The 16,850-nt window shown below is 46.4% G+C and overlaps 1 protein-coding gene across 2 annotated transcripts in view; it reads right to left on the bottom strand.

Annotated features, from left to right (window-relative positions):
• TTC39B (tetratricopeptide repeat domain 39B) overlaps positions 1–763 on the bottom strand; it is a 133,328-nt gene extending 132,565 nt beyond the window's left edge. Inside the window, exon 1 of one of the 2 annotated variants that reach the window (XM_073667843.1) lies at positions 598–763. In XM_073667843.1, the coding sequence (XP_073523944.1) occupies positions 598–639 (42 nt within the window). In that variant the 5' untranslated portion in view covers positions 640–763. The remainder of the gene's footprint in view (positions 1–597) is intronic. The other variant, XM_073667828.1, reaches the window with a different exon arrangement.
• Between the last annotated feature and the right edge of the window lie 16,087 nt (positions 764–16,850).

Below are 16,850 nucleotides of genomic sequence, written 5' to 3'. Positions count from 1 at the left end.
AGCATCAGTTGCTATGTGGATGATCCATTAGAAATCTGATGATTAGTGATCCCATAGCCTCGAGTAGGCGAGTGCCATATGAAACACGGAAAATAGATTTGTTTCAGATCCAGCCCGTGGAACAGAAAGAAAATAAGTCATCTGAACAGTCCCACTGAATTACATTGCCCCTAGTATTGTCCACGTGATGGCAAGTTTTTCAGAAAATACAGTGGTGTGAACAGAGCCTGAAGGATAGAATGGATTGTGCGCTGGGTCACTACATGAGGGCACCAGCCTAGCACAGCTCATGCCCCTGGGTCACCGGGCACATGTAGGAATATCATCCCTCCATGCCCACAGCAATAATCACAGAATGGTCCGAGGACTCATCACCAAGGGGAGAACATGGATGGCACCTGCCAACAGGTGTGACCCACGGCCATAGGAACAGCCCCACACCTAGATGCCACCTGTTACGCCCATGTGCCCAGCATTACTCATCTAAGTGCTCACATCCACTATTAACCTGTGAGCGGCTGCAAGCTCCATGCACCCTAGTAGGAGAGCACACGTCTACACACACGGAGCTGCATAGATGCCATGTAGTGTCCGTACCTCATCCGCCTCAGTCTGCACTCCATTGTCCACGAACGCCATGTTTCCTGTGCCCCCCGGGTGTTCCTTCCTCCGGGCTCCTGCCCCGCACTCGCGGGGCTCCAGGGTCTAGTAAGGAGCTCTCCGAGCTGCTCGTGAGCTCATACAGCCGGGATGTAGTTTCTTTAACCCCGCCCCCTGCTGCTCAGCCAATGAGCTGCGCGCTCTCCTGCGGGCACGCCTCCTCATACATTATTTCCATGACGGCCGCGCTGTGCCGCAGCTGCTCTTTGTCAGTGCCTCATACTCACATCTCCGTCAGAGAGCGCACACCTCCTGGCACAGTGTACCTCAGGACACTGGGGGGCGCCCCACCTCAGCAGGGCAGGGGTCCGCACCCTCACTGACTAGTAACCCCTTCCTCAGTACCCCCACAGCCGACATGAAGCTTGTACCCCTCATGTAGCTCCCCTTATTGCATATCAGGCAACCAAAAACATCCGTTTTTCAAGCAGAAGACGTCATAGGAAACTTTCTTTTCTCCGCTTTTTGTCATTTCCTGAGGACTTTCTGTTTTTGTGCGTCTTCTTAGCCTCTCCATTGACTTGCAGTGTTGGACTGGGGTGTCTGGGGCCCATAGGAGAAACTGATCCTCGGGGCCCACCATACAGCTATATGCAAATACCTGTTATCCGTTAACCCCATTAAAATGGAGCGTCGACTGTAAATCACAGGCGGCTCCTGCACATCTACTGTGCGCCACTATAACTGGGATGTACAATTATGGTAGTTTGCATTAAAGGGGTTCTTTGGTTAAAACAAGTTATCACCGATCCATGGGATCCACAGGATCGGTGATCACTTATTGATCGTTTGGGTCCAAACATTGGAAAATGCACCTATCAAAAGAATGGGAAAGTTTTTTCTCTGACAGGACACTTATCCCCATTTTAAAATGCAGCAGCAGGTGAGACGTCTGACCGCAGCTCCATTCATTCTCTTTGGAGCTTCCAGAAAAAAACAAGAACAGCCACTGAGGGAATGAATGGATCAGTGGTCAAGTCACACATGAGCTCTAGTCTAATGGGGATAAAAGCTCCACATTCTACCAATCGGTGTGGGTCCCGGCAGTCAGACCCCCACTAATCAATAATGTATCACTTATCCTGTGGAGAGGTGATTACTTGCTTTTCCCCGGAGAACCTCTGTAAGTGCATTTTGTTCCAAGTATTTAATCACTAATGGAAATAAAGAATCTTCTCCTAATTAATATCAGAGAGAACAAATGACCGCCATACACAACACAACCCACTATACCAACACCAATAGTACCACATACGAGGGAGAAATACCACCACACCATGACCAGACCATATATTACCACCACATAGTGACCGAATAATACTACATACAAGGGAGAAATACCACCACACCATGACCAGACCACATATTACCACCACATAGTGACCAAATAATACTAATTATGTTATAGTTAATTTTTTAATATCTAGATATCATTATTAATTTAGAAAAAAACAATTTATATTTTTGCTATGTCTGAAGTCTGCTTGAGTGTTTTCTGATTTTACAATGTGGAATGTCTGACTAAGATACTTGTTTCCTGTGAAGTCCTTGACAAGAAGGTTTACGCTGGGCCAAGGGAAATGTGTTTGTTACTGATAAGTCTATTTCGGTTTTCTGTTCAGTTGTATGTAACAATGAAGTTCTGTTCTGTCTAGCTAATAAATATGGTGAGTCTTTGTTGCCACACCAGAAGACTCTACCTGCTGACAATGCATGTTACATGTATTCTGTCTCTCTTCCTTCATCGATGAAGTATCTTAATTTGAATCTCACTGGCAATGTGAAGACCCTTTGCTGTCTATTCCAAAGTTCTCCTTAAAACAAAGAGGGTCTCCGTAACAGTACATGGTGCCTGAAACCTGGGATTGTCATAACCAGACCTCCTCTGGACCCGTCAACAAGGATCTCTCTGGGAAATACTGAATAAAATCCGCGGTAAGTAATCCCTTGTATTACTACTAATTCAGTACTACCTAGAGGGCTCCAGGACGGGTAATTGGTGGTCCTAACAAGACAATCATTTTTGAACCCTTGCCAGTGATTGAATTTGTTGTCTTATATGTTTCAATGTGGTTTTTAGATGTATGATTGACGATTGAATGACGGTTAAATGATAATTGAATGAAGTGACGAGTAACCAACCTTGCCCAGCGTGTCGGGATTAGGCACCTCCGCAGTTCTTCTGTATATTTCAGGAGTCGGAGGATTGTTTTATGTTGTTTGTTTTGTCTACGTCATAAATGTCTGGTATGATATTGTAAACTATGAGGATCCTTGAATAAAGGACTGAATGATTTTTGATTGACCAATAAGGGACTACAGTCTCTGCTTGATAACGGATCCCTTTAGATGTGTTCCTTCACATGTGGTAGAGAGGAAAATCGGTCCGTAAGAGGATCAGGGAAGTGTGATTGCCTATAACAGAGGAATCCTTCACGGTAAGGTAGTACTCTGAGGGTATTGAATTCCCCTGTAAATTGATAAGGGCACCCTCAAGAAAGGGGTAACTGAATGCAGTTTTTAGCCCGAATACAGCAGGGGGATTAATATCAGCGATTGTGCAGTGTGCATTGAATGATTGACGTATTGTTAAGTCATTTTTGATGAATCAGAATCGTTGTCCTCAGTGTCTGTGTTCTGTTTTGTGTAAGCGGGAAGAGAGGGAAAATCATAGTAGCTGAAGTTCTTGCTTAGCCTGTACAGTCATGGCCAAAAGTATTGAGAATGAGACAAATAGTAATTTTTCCAAAGTTTACTGCTTCATTTTTTGTAATGGCAATTTGCATATACTCCTGAATGTCAAAGAGTGATCAGCTTAACAGCAATTACTGTACTTGCAAAGTCAATATTTGCCCAGAAAATTAACTTTAACCCCCAAAACACATTTTAACATCATTGCAGTCCTGCCTTAAAAGGAGCAGCTAACATCGTTTTAGTGATTGATCCATTAACACAGGTGTGGGTGTTGATGAGGACAGGGCTGGCGATCAATCAGTCATGATTAAATAAGAATGACATCACTGGACACTTTAAAAGGAGGCTGGTTCTTGGTATCATTGTTTCTCTTCAGTTAACCATGGATATCTCTAAAGAAACACGTGCAGCCATTATTGCATTGCACAAAAATGGCCTAACAGGGAAGAGTATTGCAGCTACAAAGATTGCACCTCAGTCAACAATCTATCGCATCATCAAAAACTTCAAGGAGAGAGCTTCCATTGTTGTCAAAAAGGCTCCAGGGCGCCCAAGAAAGACCAGCAAGCGCCAGGACCGTATCTTAAAACTGTTTCAGCTGCGGGATCGGACTACCAGCAGTGCCAAGCTTGCTCAGGAATGGCAGCAGGCTGGTGTAAGTGCTTCTGCACGCACTGTGAGGCGGAGACTCTTTGAGCAAGGGCTGGTTTCAAGGAGGGCAGCAAAGAAGCCACTTCTCTCCAGAAAAAACATCAGGGACCGACTAATATTCTGCAAAAGGTACAGGGAGTGGACTGCTGAGGACTGGGGCAAAGTCATTTTCTCTGATGAATCCCCTTTTCGATTGTTTAGGATATCTGGAAAACAGCTTATTCGGAAAAGAAGAGGTGAGCGCTACCACCAGTCTTGTCTCATGCCAACTGTAAAGCATCCTGAAACCATTCATGTGTGGGGTTGCTTCTCATCCAAGGGAATCGGCTCACTTACAGTCTTGCCTAAAAACACAGCCATGAATAAAGAATGGTACCAGAATGTCCTCCAAGAGCAGCTTCTCCCAACCGTCCACGAGCAGTTTGACGCCCAACAATGCCTTTTCCAGCAAGATGGAGCACCTTGACATAAAGCAAAGGTGATAACTAAGTGGCTCATGGAAGAAAACATAGAGATTTTGGGTCCATGGCCTGGAAACTCCCCAGATCTTAATCCCATTGAGAACTTGTGGTCAATCATCAAGAGACGGGTGGACAAACAAAAACCAACAAATTATGGCAAAATGCAAGCATTGATTATGCAAGAATGGACTGCTATCAGTCAGGATTTTGTCCAAAAGTTGATTGAGAGCATGCCAGGGAGAATTACAGAGGTCTTGAAGAAGAAGGGGCAACACTGCAAATATTGACTTGCTGCATTAACTCATTCTAACTGTCAATATAACCTATTGGTACTCATAATATGATTGCAATTATATTTCTGTATGTGATATAAACATCAGACAAACACTAATAAAAACCAGAGGCCATCAGATCATGTGAAAATATAATTTTGGTTTCATTCTCAAAACTTTTGGCCATGACTGTATACCCAGACTGGGAAACATATAGTATAAAAAGTAACACTTATTGCAGATATAATTGTCACGCAGTGCCTTTACAAGGTGTAGAAGGAAAACCTTTGAACTAGGAAATGTTATATGATCATGCAGAAATAATTGCAATAGTAGGTGGAGCAGTAGGCTTGGTATTGTTATTTGTTTGGTTGTGTGTAAGAATCTCCCTAGCTCATAGGGCTGGAAAATCCGTGTTAGTACTTCCTTAAAGATCTGTCTTCTGAGGCTCAGAGGAGACTGGGACAGGATCAGATCCATCTTTCGAGGATCAGAGGAGACTGGGACGGGATCAAATTTAGAGTCTGAGAGGCTCTAGGTGTGCTGAAGAGAGTTCTGCGGTAACTCTGGCATAGTGGTTGCAGTCATGGGGACTGGCAACAGTAAGGAATTGACTAACTTAAAGGGCGTGGCCCCAGTTCCAGCATGTGAGATAGTGGAGAGACTAAAAGGGAAAGAAGCAGTAGAGGGATGTGAAATAATATTGAGGAAATTTGGTATGGGAAAGTGGGGAAATTTGGAGGAGAAGGAATGGGAGAAATATATCTGCAATTGGGAAGGATGGTTGAAAGATAAAAACAAACTAGAGCAGGCTAAGATGTGGTTAGAAGTAGCAAAACGTCTCTCAATGAGTGAACATAAATCAGAGGAAACTAGGCATGGAACTGTCTATGTAATCTATGATAGTTTGAAAAACTCTCAAACCCCTGTAGTCTCTGTACCTGATGTAAATTCTGCACCCCCTTCAGCACCCCCACCTTATGCTGGGTCAATGGCATGGACTTGCAGACATTGTGGTCATCAGAATCCCCCTGGGGTTAATTGTTGCAGGTCCTGTGGGTCTTCACACCCAGGGACAACACCCAGGGTGCCTCTGTTCCCTATGAGGACCACTAGTCATGTACAGTTTCAACCTCCTAGGATGGTTGATAATGTTCAGGTACACGATCCCCCCCAAGTATGGCCAATAGAAACATATCGGCCTTGGTCCCCCAGTGAACTTATTGCCCTCGCTACACAGCTCCCAGATCCCCGAAAAAAAACCTTAACATTTAGAATGAGCCTCCAGGGTGTTCAGGAGGCATATCAGGCCACATGGGATGATCTAGTTTCTGTCATTCTGCAGAAAGGCAGTGACCCCTTACTTATGGAAATTACTCAGATGCTGCCAGGCCAGGAACCAGCCATTAAAAATACATCAGAGTCGGGTCGGGTGTTTATACAAAGGATGCAAAACTGGGCACGGGCAGAGCAGGATAAAAAACAAGACCTGTTACAAACTGTAGTGCAGAATAAGGCTCAGTCAGTCTCAGAATATGCCTCTGTATTAGAACAAACATGGTTGGATTTTGGATATGAGCATAATGATGATAAGGATCGCAGATTATTGTTGCAGTGTTTTATGAATGGTCTTAAACCTACGGTTCAGACTGCAAAACGCACTAGTCGCCTGGAGTGGCGCAATATGCAATGGGTTGATTTAAAGGAAATAGCCCGAGGTGCTGAACTAGAAAGCATGTCAAAGAAAAGGGTTAACTTGGCTCCTGTGCAGCCCAGGAAGGGAAGATGGGGGGGGAGAGGAGGAAGTAACCACCAAGGAGCAAATAGAGATTACAGCAATGTAGAATGTTGGTCTTGCCGGCAAAAAGGACATCTATCCATCAAATGTCCCGCAAAATCAAAAGCCACTGCCCAGCCCCCTCCATAGGAAACTGGCAATCCAGATGTCTCCCTCTGCCCCATTGTCACCCCCCAGGGACCCACACTCACTGTCCCCGTGTCCCTGGGGGAGGGACAAACTATTTCATTCATGGTAGACACTGGAGCAGCCTGTACAGTATTAATGCAAGAACATGTTCCAGAGGACATTTTGTCCCCCGACTGTGTGGCTTTTGAAGGGGTAGAGGGACGACTTACTAAATTACAAATGACTCATCCTCTCCGGTTAAATTTGCATGACTCAATTTCAATTGTAACCCAGGTTTTAGTTTCCCCTGATGTGCCTTTTAATTTGTTGGGACCAGATGTGTTGCAGAAAATTGGGGCCTGCATAGAATTCACTCCAAATGGCCCCAAGATGACCACCCCCCTGGATGATGACACATTGTGTAGTCTTCTATCCCTAACAATTCCCACAGATCTAGACAATACAGACTCTAAACCTCAATCCCATCCTGTTTGGCTTGAGGATATACCCAGTCAATTGTGGGCATGTAGCAAACTTGATGTGGGAAAACTACCCATCCCTCCGGTGACTGTAAAACTTAAACCAGGTGCCCAACCCCCCTTGTATAAAGCAGTATCCTTTAAGTGCTGCTCAGGATGCAGCAATACATGATAATGTCCAGGAGCTTTTGTTAAGAGGTCTAGTTATTCCTATAACCTCCCCATTTAACATTCCCCTGTACCCAGTCAAAAAGAAAACCCCACCTGGACAGCGAGTAGCCTATCGTATGGTACATGATCTTAGTTAGGGCAGTTAATGCAGTAACTATAGTGGATACTCCACTTGTACCCAACCCCCATACTCTCCTGAATCAGTTCCCCTCCACAGCCACCTGTTTCACAGTGATTGATCTGGCCAATGCTTTTTTCTCTGTCTTCTTGTCCATGGAGTGTACCTCTTATTTTGCCTTCACCCACAGAGGTGCCCAGTATGCATGGGCAGTCCTTCCTCAGGGAGCTGCTAACTCCCCTTCCTTATTTTCCACATCCCTAAAGATTGTACTCGATAACTGGTGCCCCTTTGATTCATCCACCATACTCTTACAATATGTGGATGACCATCTCCTTTGCTGCACCACTGACCAGATATGCCACAATGAATCTCTGGGTATGCAGTAGTCCACAATGGTAAGGCAATGATACAAGAACCACTCCCCTCCAGCTGCTCTGCGCAAGAGGCAGAGCTTAAAGCACGCGCTGCAGCGTGTAATCTGGGAAAAGGTAAAGAAATTAATGTATTTTCTGACTCGCAATATGCTTATGGTGTTGCACATGACTTTGGCGCCATTTGGCGAAGCCGTAATTTCTTGACCTCTGCTGGCAAACCTACAGTCATATGAAAAAGTTTGGGCACCCCTATTAATCTTAAGCTTAATGTTTTATAAAAATTGGTGTTTTTGCAACAGCTATTTCAGTTTGATATATGTAATAACTGTTGGATACAGTAATGTTTCTGCCTTGAAATGAGGTTTATTGTACTAACAGAAAATGTGCAATCTGCATTCAAACAAAATTTGACAGGTGCATAAGTATGGGCACCTCACCAGAAAAGTGACATTAATATTTAGTAGATCCTCCTTTTGCAAAAATAACAGCCTCTAGTTGCTTCCTGTAGCTTTTAATGAGTTCCTGGATCCTGGATGAAGGTATTTTTGACCATTCCTCTTTACAAAACAATTCCAGTTCAGTTAAGTTTGATGGTCGCCGAGCATGGACAGCCTCTTCAAATGATCCCACAGATGTTCAATGATATTCAGGTCTGGGGACTGGGATGGCCATTCCAGAACATTGTAATTGTTCCTCTGCATGAATGCCTGAGTAGATTTGGAGCGGTGTTTTGGATCATTGTCTTGCTGAAAGATCCATCCACTGCGTAACTTCAACTTTATCACTGATTCTTGAACACTATTGCCAAGAATCTGCTGATACTGAGTGGAATCCATGCGTCCCTCAACTTTAACAAGATTCCCAGTGCCGGCATTGACCACACAGCCCCAAAGCATGATGGAACCTCCACCAAATTTTACTGTGAGTAGCAAGTGTTTTTCTTGGAATGCTGTGTTTTTTTTGCCACCATGCATAATGCCTTTTTGTATGACCAAACAACTCAATCTTGGTTTCATCAGTCCACAGGACCTTCTTCCAAAAAGAAATAGGCTTCTTCAAATGTGCTTTTGCATACCTCAGCCGACTCTGTTTGTGCGTACTTGCAGAAACGGCTTCTTTCGCATCACTCTCCCATACAGCTTCTCCTTGTGCAAAGTGCGTTGTATAGTTGACCGATGCACAGTGACACCATCTGCAGCAAGTTGATGCTGCAGCTCTCTGGAGGTGGTCTGAGGATTGTCCTTGACTGATCTCACCATTCTTCTTCTCTGCCTTTCTGATGTTTTTCTTGTCCTGACACTTCTGGCCTTAACAAGAACTGTCCCTATGTTCTTCCATTTCCTTACTATGTTCCTCACAGTGGAAACTGACAGGTTAAATCTCTGAGACAGCTTTTTGTATCCTTCCCCTGAACAACTATGTTGAATAATCTTTGTTTTCAGATCATTTGACAGTTGTTTTGAGGAGCCCATGATGCCACTCTTCAGAGGAGATTCAAACAGGAGAACAACTTGCAAGTGGCCACTTTAAGTAGCTTTTCTCATGATTGCATACACCTGGCTATAAAGTTCAAAGCTCAATGAGGTTACAAAACCAAAAAAAGTGCTTTAGTAAGTCAGTAAAAAGTAGGCAGGAGTATTTAAAACAAGAAAATGATAAGGGTGCCCATACTTATGCACCGGTCAAATTTTGTTTGAATGCAGATTGCACATTTTCTGTTAGCACAATAAACCTCATTTCAAGGCAGAAACATTACTGTGTCCAACAGTTATTACATATATCAAACTGAAATAGCTGTTGCAAAAACACCAATTTTTATAAAACATTAAGCTTAAGATTAATAGGGGTGCCCAAACTTTTTCATATGACTGTATAAGGAATGCGCAAGCGGTAGAGCAGCTACTCACAGCACTCACCCTTCCCCGAAGGGCAGCCATAGTCAAAGTGTCAGCACACACTCGGGAACAAACTCCCCTTGCAGTAGGGAATGCTTTGGCCGACCAGGCGGCTAAGGAAGCAGCACGATTACCTCTGACAGAGATACTGGCTATTGCAAGTGCGGGAACCCCAGGAGACTCAGAGTCAGGGAGTGCAGGAAGCCCCCTTTCAAATAAGGAGACATCCCCTGCACCGGTCCCAGTGGCCGTGGACCTCGAACTACTGCAGGTCTTCCAGACCCAGGCTCTCCCCCACGAGCAGAATGCATGGGTCAAAGCGGGCGCCGTACAGTCAGTGTCAGGGGTATGGCAGGTAAACAAACGTATTTGCCTTCCACGCTGCCTGTTCCCCATGATGGCTGCCCTTGCACATTCTCCGGTGCATAACTCAAAGGGTGTTATGTGTGCAGTGGTGCTACAAAACTGGTGTGCCCCAGGGTTCCCGAATACGGCTGCAAAGTATGTTCAAGAATGTCTAGTTTGTGCAAAACATAACCCTGGTAGGCCTATTCGAGTCCCACGAAAATGCACACCAAAACCAGATTACCCATTTCAGAGACTGCAGGTGGACTACATACAGCTGCTCCATCATCATTGCCATATCTCCCCCACCTGCTCCATCATCATTGCTATATCTCCCCTACCTCCTCCATCACCAGTGCCATGTATATCTCCCCCCACCTCCTCCATCACCATGCCATGCATATCTCCCCCTACCTCCTTTTTCACCATGCCATGCATATCTCCCCCACCTCCTCCATCACCATGCCATGCATATCTTCCCCTTCCTCCTCCATCACCATGCCATGTATATATCCCCCCACCTCCTCCATCACCATGCCATGCATATCTCCCCCCACCTCCTCCATCACCATTCCATGCATATCTCCCCCCACCTCCTCCATCACCATGCCATATCTCCCCCACCTCCTCCATCACCATTGCCATGCCATATCTCCCCCCACCTCCTCCATCACCATGCCATATCTCCCCATCTACCTCTTTGAAATGCCATATCCCCCCCACCTCCTCCATCACCATTGCTCTCCCTCATCTCCCCCGACCTCCTCCATCACCATTGCTCTCCCTTATCTCCCTCCTCAATCACCATTGCTCTCCCTCATCTCCCCCCACCTCCTCCATCAGCATTGCTCTCCCTCATCTCCCCCCACCTCCATCACCAATGCTCTCCCTCTTCTCCCCCCACCTCCTCCATCACCATTGTCCTCCCTCTTCTCCCCCCACCTCCTCCATCACCATTGCTCTCCCTCATTTCCCCCCACCTCCTCCATCACCATTGTTCTCCCTCATCTCCCCCATCTCCTCCTTCACCATTGCTCTCCCTCTTCTCCCCCCACCTCCTCCATCACCATTGCTCTCCCTCATCTCCCTGCACCTCCTCCTTCACCATTGCTCTTCCTCTTCTCCCCCCACTTCCTCCATCACCATTGCTCTCCTTCATCTCCCCCCACCTCCTTCATCACCATTGCCCTCCCTCTTCTCCCCCCACTCCCTCCATCACCATTGCTCTCCCTCATCTCCCCCCACCTCCTCCATCACCATGCCATATCTCTCCTACCTCCTCCATCACCATTGCTCTCCCTCATCTCACCCCACCTCCTCCTTCACCATTGCTCTTCCTCTTTTCCCCCCACCTCCTCCATCATCATTGCTCTCCCTCATCTCCCCCCACCTCCTCCAGCACCTTTGCCCTCCCTCTTCTCCCCCCACCTCCTCCTGCACCATTGCTCTCCCTCTTCTCCCCACACCTCCTCCAGCACTATTGCTCTCCCTCATCTCCCCCACCTCCTCCATCACCATTGCTCTCCCACCCCCCACCTCCTCCATCACCATTGCTCTCCCTCATCTCCCTCCATCATCACCATTGCTCTCCCTCATCTCCCTCAAAAAAACACTTACCCCCGCAGCATCGTCCTCTGCTTCCTGCCCGGCATCTTTCTCCGTGACACAGGCTCACGCTGCATGATGACTTCATCAAGCAGTGTGAGCCTGTGTCAGGGAGGAAGCGCCGGGCAGGAAGCAGAGGTGAGGACGGATCCCTCCAGCTCCTCTGCCATTTTCCTCCTGTCAGCAGCGGAGCTGGAGGGATCGCTCCCTGCCCACCGCACAGGATGAGGGCAATCTGGCCATGGGCCCCCCGGAGCCCGGAGTTGCGAGAAGCAGGCCAGATTACCCTGATGAGCCGCACTGCAAGGGCCCTCCTGACCCTCCGGGCCCTTGAAGTGCGGATCACCGGCAGCCATGTTAACCAGGGGCCCCATGCGTCCTGCTTGGGGGCCTGCTGAGGACCCAGGCTCACTGGAGAATTTTCTGGTGTCCCGGTTCCCAAGTACGACCCTGTTGACTTGTATTGGAAAGTGCAGAGAGAGAAACGCCCCGTGTGGTCAGAGCACTTCTTTTACCTCTTTGTGTCTTTGAAAACAAACCTGAAATGGTTAAAAGATGCTGTAAAGATCATATGAGCAGCGCGTGGTCTGTACATAGAAATGCAGAGAGCCATTGTTTCCAGCTTTTCTCAGTGCCTTCTCCGGCAGGTTACGGAGCGGCCGGCTCTAAACCCACCTGAAGAATGTACACATTCCGTACTCTGAGTGATGATGAAAGGAAAGAATGTCTGTAGTGCTAAGAAGACGGCATACCGCTTACACTGCTGGGTCCAGGACTGGCCCCAGTAATTCCAGGAACCCATGCTGGAAAAATTTTCGGGCCCACTTGAGACTTCACCTCCACCCCAGCTCCGCCTCCAGCCCTCCAACCTTCCACAGTCCTACCGCCAACTCTTGGAAAAACTCCACTTATGCACCATGTCCTCACCAAACACACATTAACAGTTCACAGTGAACACCAGATCACATACATAGCCAGCAGCTTTTGTTTAGGCCAAAAGATTTTTTAAGCCGCCACCACAACAAGGAGACTCTTCTGGCCGGATCCTGCTCTACTCTAACCTATTAAATATTTCTTACAATATCCAATACTCTTTTCAGGTATATTTTTATTTATTTTTCTTTAAGGGAATGTGTCACATAAATGTTTTAAAATGACCAATAATATCACATACAAGGGACAAATACCACCACACCATGACCAGACCACATATTACCACCACATAGTGACCAAATAATACCTCATACAAGGGACAAATATCGCCACACCATGACCAGATCACATATTGCCACCACATAGTGACCGAATACTACAATACTGATCATTAATAAAAAAACAATACTAATATTACCATAAGTGCCATTATACACGGGATCTCTGTACATAGTATATAGTGTCAGTGTACAGATAACACACTGACTCACCGGTGACGTCTCTAGTTGAAGTCCTTCCTCTTTGCTTTTCTCCTTCATCCAGCGCAGACCACCATCACTTCTTCCAGCCAGGACTCGTCTCTGCATAAAATAACACAGTTTTCTAGAGAACATTTCCCAACTTCTACACTATGCAGCTGAATAGAGACAGTGCACCCACCAGTAATTTATAATTAATTATTATGCAACCCACCATTCCAAATATAAATTGTAATCCACCACTGTGCCCGCCCCTAGCTATAAATAGCCACTTTCCACACCTAATAAATACAGTGGGTACGGAAAGTATTCAGACCCCTTTACATTTTTCACTCTTTGTTTCATTGCAGCCATTTGGTAAATTCTAAAAGTTCATTTTTTTTTATTAATGTACACTCTGCACCCCATCTTGACTAAAAAAAACAAATGTAGAATTTTTTGCAAATTTATTAAAAAAGAAAAACTGAAATATCACATGGTCATAAGTATTCAGACCCTTTGCTCAGTATTGAATAGAAGCACCCTTTTGAGCTAGTACAGCCATGAGTCTTCTTGGGAATGATGCAAGTTTTTCACACCTGGATTTGGGGATCCTCTTCCATTCTTCCTTGCAGATCCTCTCCAGTTCCGTCAGGTTGGATGGTGAACGTTGGTGGACAGCCATTTTCAGGTCTCTCCAGAGATGCTTAATTGGGTTTAGGTCAGGGCTCTGGCTGGGCCAGTCAAGAATGGTCACAGAGTTGTTCTGAAGCCACTCCTTTGTTATTTCAGCTGTGTGCTTAGGGTCATTGTCTTGTTGGAAGGTGAACCTTCGGCCAAGTCTGAGGTCCAGAGCACTCTGGAAGAGGTTTTCATCCAGGATATCTCTGTACTTGGCCGCATTCATGTTTCCTTCAATTGCAACCAGTCGTCCTGTCCATTCAGCTGAAAAACACCCCCATAGCGTGATGCTGCCACCACCATGTTTCACTGTTGGGATTGTATTGGGCAGGTGATGAGCAGTGCCTGGTTTTCTCCACACATATCACTTAGAATTATCACCAAAAAGTTCTATCTTCGTCTCATCAGACCAGAGAATCTTATTTCTCATAGTCTGGGAGTCCTTCATGTGTTTTTGAGCAAACTCTATGCGGGCTTTCATATGTCTTTCACTGAGGAGAGGCTTCCGTCGGGCCACTCTGCCATAAAGGCCTGACTGGTGGAGGGCTGCAGTGATAGTTGACTTTGTGGAACTTTCTCCCATCTTCCTACTGCATCTCTGGAGCTCAGCCACAGTGATCTGGGGTTCTTCTTTACCTGTTTCACCAAGGCTTTTCTCCCACGATTGCTCAGTTTGGCTGGAGGCCAGGTCTAGGAAGACTTCTGGTGGTCCCAAACTTCTTCCATTTAAGGATTATGGAAGCCACTGTGCTCTTAGGAACCTTGAGTACTTGAGTACTGCAGAAATTCTTTTGTAACCTTGGCCAGATCTGTGCCTTGCCACAATTCTGTCTCTGAGCTCCTTGGACAGTTCCTTTGAGCTCATGATTCTCATTTGGTCTGACATGCACTGTGAGCTGTGAGGTCTTATATAGACAGGTGTGTGCCTTTCCAAATCAAGTCCTCTTAGTTTAATTAAACACAGCTGGACTCCAATGAAGGAGTAGAACTATCTCAAGGAGGATCACAAGGAAATGGACAGCATGTGACTTAAATATGAGTGTCTGAGCAAAGGGTCTGAAAAATTTCTACATTACTTTTTTTTCAGTCAAGATGGGGTGCAGAGTGTACATTAATGAGAAAAAAATGAACTTTTTAGAATTTATCAAATGGCTGCAATGAAACAAAGAGTGAAACATTTAAAGGGGTCTGAATACTTTCCGCACCCACTGTATATAAATGAGTTAGAACCTGTACTCTTTCCCCCAATTCATTACCAGTCACACTCTGTAATCCTCAACGCCCCCCTCTCCCAATTCATTATATTTATATGCCTCCCTCCACCCCAATTTATTTTGTCATGTACTCTCTCTCCCATCCCCACTGTATCATTGTTTACTCTCCCTCACCCCCAATTCATCATTTGTGGTCCCCCACCTTCAATTCATTATTATTTGCTCTTCCCACACCCACGCTCAATTCATCATTATTTGCGCTACCCCACCCTCAATTCATTATTTGCTCTCCCCTTCCCCACTCCCAATTAATTTGCTCTCCCCACCCCCCACTCCCAGTTCATTATTTGCTCTCCCATCCCCCACACCCAGTTCATCATATGCTCTGCCCACTTCCCAGTCCCAGTTCATCATATGCTCTGCCCACTCTCCAGTCCATCATATGCTCTCCCCACCCCCACTCCCAGTTCATCATATGCTCTGCCCACTCCCCAGTCCCAGTTCATCATATGCTCTGCCCACTCTCTAGTCCCAGTCCATCATATTCTTTCCCCACCCCCCACTCCCAGTTCATCATATGCTCTGCCCACTCAGCAGTCCCAGTTCATCATATTCTCTACCCACTCCCCAGTCCCAGTTCATTATTTGCTCTCCCCATCCCCACTCCCAAATAATTTGCTCTCCCTACCCCCCACTCCCAGTTCATTATTTGCTCTCCCATCCCCCACACCCAGTTCATCATATGCTCTGCCCACTCCCCCGTCCCAGTTCATCATATGCTCTGCCCACTCTCCAGTCCATAATATGCTCTCCCCACCCCCACTCCCAGTTCATCATATGCTCTGCCCACTCCCCAGTCCCAGTTCATCATATGCTCTGCCCACTCCCTAGTCTCTGTCCATCATATTCTCTCTCCTCCCCCCAGTCCCAGTTCATCATATGCTCTGCCCACTCCCTAGTCCCAGTTCATCATATGCTCTGCCCACTCCCCAGTCCCAGTTCATCATATGCTTTGCCCACTCCCCAGTCCCAGTTCATCATATGCTCTGCCCACTCCCCAGCCCCAGTTCATCATATTCTCTACCCACTCTCCAGTCCCAGTTCATCATATGCTCTGCCCACTCCCGAGTCCCAGTTCATCATATGCTCTGCCCACTCCCCAGTCCCAGTTGATCATATTCTCTACCCACTCCCCAGTCCCAGTTCATCATATGCTCTGCCCACTCCCCAGTCCCAGTTCATCATATGCTCTGCCCACTCCCTAGTCCCAGTCCATCATATTCTCTCTGCTCCCCCCAGTCCCAGTTCATCATATGCTTTGCCCACTCCCCAGTCCCAGTTCATCATATGCTCTGCCCACTCCCCAGTCCCAGTTCATCATATGCTCTGTCCACTCCCTAGTCCCAGTTCATCATATTCTCTACCCACTCCCCAGTCCCAGTTCATCATATGCTCTGCCCACTCCCCAGTCCCAGTTCATCATATGCTCTGCCCACTCCCTAGTCCCAGTTCATCATATGCTCTGCCCACTCCCCAGTCCCAGTTCATCATATGCTTTGCCCACTCCCCAGTCCCAGTTCATCATATGCTCTGCCCACTCCCCAGTCCCAGTTCATCATATTCACTACTTGCAGTTGTGCAGTTAATCTGTAGGTTAATAGCGTTCTGAATCTGCCCGATGTGTTAGAACCCTCCTGTTTTGTTTTTTCCATCTTGTGTTTTGCGGTCACGTAACCATCTGCCTTTATATTCCAGCTCCGCCCTTTTGGCTTTGCTGGACTTCAGTGTTGTTTGACTGTTTTGCTAGCCAGGTGCTTCTGTGCCTATCTCTGTCAGTTCGCTTGGTCCTTCTGGGACCTCTAGTACTTTTTGTCAGTTTGTCTTTTCGTGTTCTGCAACAACTTCTCTGTTTAGGAGGTGTCCCATTTTT

Source organism: Phyllobates terribilis, unplaced genomic scaffold (assembly GCF_046119375.1).
Source record: "Phyllobates terribilis strain yellow unplaced genomic scaffold, ASM4611937v1 Scaffold_1__5_contigs__length_1240528914, whole genome shotgun sequence".
NCBI lineage: Eukaryota > Metazoa > Chordata > Amphibia > Anura > Dendrobatidae > Phyllobates > Phyllobates terribilis.
Note: the sequence above shows the minus strand (reverse complement) of the source record. Positions and strands in the feature narration are given on the sequence as shown.